The 5,807-nt window shown below is 32.5% G+C and overlaps 1 protein-coding gene across 1 annotated transcript; it reads left to right on the top strand.

Moving 5' to 3' along the window:
- Positions 1-6: 6 nt before the first annotated feature.
- Positions 7-4,550, top strand: LOC134260458 (uncharacterized). The gene is made up of 2 exons (XM_062743011.1): positions 7-51; positions 3,650-4,550. The coding sequence occupies exons 1-2, from the start codon at positions 28-30 to the stop codon at positions 4,325-4,327; spliced, it is 702 nt and encodes a 233-aa protein (XP_062598995.1). The 5' UTR covers positions 7-27; the 3' UTR covers positions 4,328-4,550.
- The last annotated feature ends 1,257 nt before the right edge of the window (positions 4,551-5,807 follow it).

Raw genomic sequence — 5,807 nt, 5'->3', positions numbered from 1 at the left:
CGAGAGAAGCATGTGATAAATGTACAGATGATGCAGGGATTCTGGGAAAAGGTAACAGTTATTAATCTTTATACACCTGTCAAAAAAATCGATTTTTAGGACTTACATTGTCTGCCTGTCTGTTGGTATTTATATATATTTAAGTCCAGTTATTAAAACACTGGTACAGATATTGTTTACAAGCTGAGGAATCGTACTGATTTTGACCATATTAAAGATCAATGAATGAAAAAAAATATTAAAGTGAGAGACATTTGAAGTTTATATTTTACACAGAGCATTCTATCAGGAATGTATTGATCTAAATACAAGGCCATTTGGTCAAGTTCAAGATCACTCTCAGAAATAATTTTTTTTAAATAAAATCAGTGTAACCATATCTTGTAAAATGGACCATTATTTGACTCAAAGATTTCTTACGACCCAAGAATGTGTCATGATTTGAACTTATTTAAGGTAATATGATGTTTACCTGAAAAAATAATTGGAAACTCAAAATGAAATGAAGAAATGTAGTAAGGTATACCTGTATACTTCAAACTAATATTGCTTATAATCTCAAAATGTGTCGTGACCTTGATCAAAGCACCAAGTTTCTTTCAGACCAGTGCAGAGTAGATGAACTGTTTTGCAAGAGGTTAATGGATTTTTAATCTTTTACCGAATTGCTTATCCATTATCTCATCGTTCAGGTTCCAGGTTTTACAGGCTCTGATGAGTACAACATGTATCTTTCTAAATAAATCTGTCATTTTACCTTAAGGTTTCGTCAATGGTTAACATGTCTAAAAAATAATTTTTACAATAGCTCCAAAACTATGTGTGGTATAAAGTCAAAACGTTTACAATTTATAAATATATCAATGATTGATAAATAGGAAGTATCACTTGATAACAAATATGTAAAAAAATATATTGTTTGAGAAAAATTGTATCAGAAAATGTGCATATTTAAAAAAAATGCACCTGCTTAATCCTGTCCTTTTTTGTGAAAAACCAACATTGTAGACTTAATATATGTTTATCATTAAAGGGCAAGTTGGACGTGAATGGTCTCTAAAAGGCTGTTATTGAAAGCATGACATGTATAAAGAAAAGACCCCTATAGAATCTGCCATTTGCAATTTACTTTCACTTTCAAGTCTTTACATTTGACAAAATATGAACAGGGAAAACAACTTTCCAGAGGCATTCCAAGTCCAGCTTGCCCTTTATTGATAAACATATTTTGTTTCTGCAATGATGGTTTTCACTTAGAGCAAAGAGTTAATTAGGTGTATTTTTTTTTGAAAATATATGCATTTTTAAGAAGAAATTTTCTCAATAAATCTTATTCCAAGTATTTTTTTATCAAGTGATACTTTCTATCTGTTAATCAATGAAAAATATATAAACTGTAAAAGTTTAAACTTTATCTTCACATAGTTTTTGGACTATTGTAAAATAATTTTTAGGTCACCTGAGTAAACTCAGGTGACCTATTGCTATCTGTTTTCGTCCGTCGTCGTCCGTTGTGCATCGTTTGTCGTGCATTAACATTTGAACATTTTTAGCTTCTTCTCTGAAACCACAGAACCAATTTCAACGAAATTTGGCATAAAGCATCTATGGGTGAAGATGAACAAAAATTTTGAATTTCATGGTCCCTGCCCCCTGGGGCCTGGGGGATAGGGCAAAAACCACTACCAAGTGCAATCTCTAAAAATCTTCTTTACTCCTGGACATCAACATCAAGCAGTCAAACTGTTGGTATGATTGTAATCAGCTTTAAGTCCTCTACCAAAATTGTGAAATTTATGGCCCAGGGTCATGGGTTCTGGTGCTAGGATGGTGCTAAACAGGTTATATAGTGAAAATGCATTATTTCTTTGAAATTCTTTTTTTCTGTTAATGGGCATTAAATAAACTAACCAAGTGCATAGGTAAGTTGAAAATGACCGCCTTTTCCAAAATTGTGAATTTCTTGGCCCCAGGGTCAGGGGTTCTAATGCAAGGGCAGGGCTATATGGATTAAATATTGAAAATGCATGAATTCTTTGAAATTCTTCTTTTCTGTTTGTGGGCATTAAAAATAAACTAACCAAGTACATAGTTATGTTGAATAAGACTGCCTCTTCTCAAATTTTGATTTTAATGGCCCCAGGGTTCTAGTGGTAGGGTGGGGCTATATAGATTATATAGTGAAAATGCAAAACTTCTTTGAAATTTTTCTTCTCTGTTCATGGGCAATAAATAAACTAACCAAGTGCATAGCTATGTTGAATAAGTCTGCCTCTTCCAAAATTGTAAATTTCATGGCCCCAGGGTCAGGGGTTCTAGTCCTAGGGTGGGCTATATAGATTATATAGTGAAAATGAAATATTTATTTGAAAATCTTCTTCTTTGCTCCTAGGTATTAAATAAACTGACAAAGTACATAATTTAGTTGAATAAGGCTACCTCTTCCAAAATTTTGAATTTCATGGCCCCAGGGTCAGGGGTTCTGGTGTTAGGGCGGGGCTCTATTGATTATATAGTGAAAATGCATAAATTCTTTAAAACTCTTCTTTTCTGCACCGGAGTATTTAACCAAGGAACTATGCACATAGTTATGAGGAGGAAGGATGCCTCTTTGAGATTTTTGAATTTCAGGGTCCCTGGGTTAGGGCTTCTTGTGTTAGGGCGGGCTCTGATGTTTATATAGTGAAAATGCATGAATTCAAATAAAAATGCATAAATTCTTTGAAAATCTTTTCCTTTATTATTGGGCATAATGCCAATGATCTTAGTATATATTTATGACAAAGAAAACTGTTTCTTCCAAAAAAAGGTTAATTTTCTGGCGCCTGGGACAGAGGTACTTCGGGGTGGGGTGGGGGGGGGACATAGTCTTAAAAAAATTTAATGCTTTGAAATCTGCACTTTGGTATTAATCAACAGCATGATGAAATAAATTTTAAAAAAAAATCCAAAATTTTGAAAAATTTGGCCAGGGTCAGTGGTTCCTGTGGGATGGGGAGCTCAACTGTGGATCTGACCTAACACAAGAAGCCCTGACCCAGGGGCCCTGAAATTTACTGAAAGTGGAAATGAATTTTCTCTTTCTTACTCTGATCTACCTCTGGGTATTAAGTAACCAAAATAAGCATGCTGAGTGTATAATTATGATAAGCAATGGTGCCTCTTTCAAAATTGTAAATTCCATGGCCTCTAGTTTAAAAAACATGAATCTAATTCAATTGTTGGAAAGTTTTCGCATGATACTCAGGTGACCTATAAGGCCCATGGGCCTCTTGTTTGGACATGTTGACATTTGACGAAACCTTAATCCTAATGTTCCTAATTGATGTGACGTCACCAACTCAATGATAACTTATGGTAAATTAAAATTGTTTTTATCCTAATTTTCCTTACTTGACCTACAACATGGCCCTTTGATGTAATCACCTTGGAAAACAAACTGTACTTGCATTAGGGTTTAGCTTTGCTTAATATATGGGGAATCATCTTATAAATTTTAATCTTGGTTTATAATGTTTTTTCCCAAGTTGGCTTCATCAGATGAACTAAAATTTGATTTTGTTTCAGACAAAGTTGGCAATTTCCAGCACTTGGTTTCGAGGTTAAGATGGGTTTTTTTTTATAATAAGTATAGGTTATTTTGTTTCAGAGAGAGGTGAATGATTCCAGTATTTCTGTGGCCTCTGGACAAAACCTAGAAGGCCGGTCTAGATTTGCAAAACTTGGCATGGCCACAAACGATGTGTTAAATAAGGCATGCAGAGATGTTCTGGAATCAGAAATTCCCTCATCTGACATTGAAAACAAGGTGAATTTATTGTCAAACAAAAAAAGGAATAATATGAAATTGTATACACATCAAGAGGATCTTTTGAAAAAAGCAAAACATTCTGGATATAAGGAATTTGATGTTTCATTAACATACAAGTGCATTAGAAACATTTGTTCAACGATCCCTAAACCAACAAAAGGAAAATGGGGAGATGACAGTATGCCTGCAGCAGGAGAGGTGACAGTGGGTGACGATATCGAGAGAATTAGATTGATTCGAAATGAATTGACTGCACATGTGAGTTCAGCCTCCACACCGCAGAAAGAATTTGATGACACTTGGTCGTTGATGTCGGATATCTGTCACAGACTGGAAACCTTCACTGGAAAGAAGTACTTAGATGATCTTAAATCCATTGAAAAACTTACCTTAAGAAGAGAAGACGAGAATGCTATTATAGAAAAAGTCAAACTGCAAGTAATCTTGGAGAAAATGAAATCAAATGTGCTTGAATTGGAAATAATGCTCAAACCTAATGTAGGTGCTAAAAATTAGGGTTCGTAGAATGCTGTATAGAATACCAAAGAATAGTGAGACTTGAATTGCAATTCACAAACAATTTTTTTTATGTCGGGTATTTAATATTTTGAACCGAGATGTATCAGAAACTGAATTAAAGGTTTGAAGCATTGATAAAAATCAGAATGTTGATTATACTATGAATTCAATCTTTAAACAATGAATATTTTTCAAACTTTATAGAATTAATGAGTACCATTAGAAATTGTACATATTGTGTTTTTTATATTAATTTTTTAGATTTAATTTTTCAGATTAATATATATATATATATATATATATATATATATATATATATATATATATATATATATATATATATATATATATATATATATTATATATATTAAATACTTTATTTTATAATAATATACCTCATTGTAATAATTCATTGTAATAATACTTTATTATATACTTTATATATATTAAACAAGGGTCATTGGATGTGAGAGATCGGTAATGATATGTTGTTAGAGATAAATGGACCGCTAATATGACTTTCATTCAAATATAATAGATAAATATCACAGGTACTTGTGGACAGGACCCCCCCAATATTGAACCTCTTGGGCTTATTGTATCAAAAATTATATTTATTACACTTATTCATCATGTGTACAATATGAAAAAATCGTCAAAATCCCAAAACAATCGCTCTATAAAAAATACCCACTATACATTATAAGGGAGACCCCTTATAATGTATAGTGGGATATTTTTTTTTTTGTGGAGCGATTGTTTTGGGGTTTTGACGATTTTTTCATATTGTACACATGATGAATGAGAACAATAAATATAATTTTTAAAAAAAAAAATCCAATAAGCCCCGGGGTTGAATATCGGGGGGGGGGGGGGGGGGTCCTGTCCACAAGTACCTGTGATAAATATGCACTAATTGACCAGTTTAATAACAATTCTTCAAATTAGAAAATAATATATAAAATAAAACCCATCGCCGGCGCACGCCCGCCTTGATTAAAGAAAAATGATGACAATCTAGGTCTTTTTATTATGGCCTTACCATAAATTAAACTTTAATCAAACAATCCCCTGAATTTAAAAATGAAGATCAACTCATCGAAGAAGTTCTATCGCACAAGTAAATATACATGTAATTTCTATAATCGGTATAGGTGCAGAACTGTAGCTCTCCGAAAGAAAATCTATAGCTATACCTGAGTATTTTCTGTTGCCAATATTTTTTATTAATTACTCTAAATTCCTTACCAAAACCATTTTTTCACTAAAATACATATGAAAGGATATTTTTTTTTCATTTTGGACGCACAGAACACAATGTGATATAATATGATATAATTTTGATTTGAAAACGCATTGCTTCATTATTTAGCTATGCCCGAATAAAATACTTTATCTTCCAATTTTTTGGCCGATATTTTGAAGTCTGTAGAAAACCTATATCATGTGCTTGTGTCCATTTAATAAATTCGTTTGA

Source organism: Saccostrea cucullata, unplaced genomic scaffold (assembly GCF_032062105.1).
Source record: "Saccostrea cucullata isolate Sc308-1 unplaced genomic scaffold, CSIRO_AGI_Scuc_v1 ctg18364, whole genome shotgun sequence".
Lineage (NCBI taxonomy): Eukaryota > Metazoa > Mollusca > Bivalvia > Ostreida > Ostreidae > Saccostrea > Saccostrea cuccullata.
The sequence above is the reverse complement of the archived record's forward strand: the minus strand, read 5'-3'. Positions and strand labels throughout refer to the sequence as shown.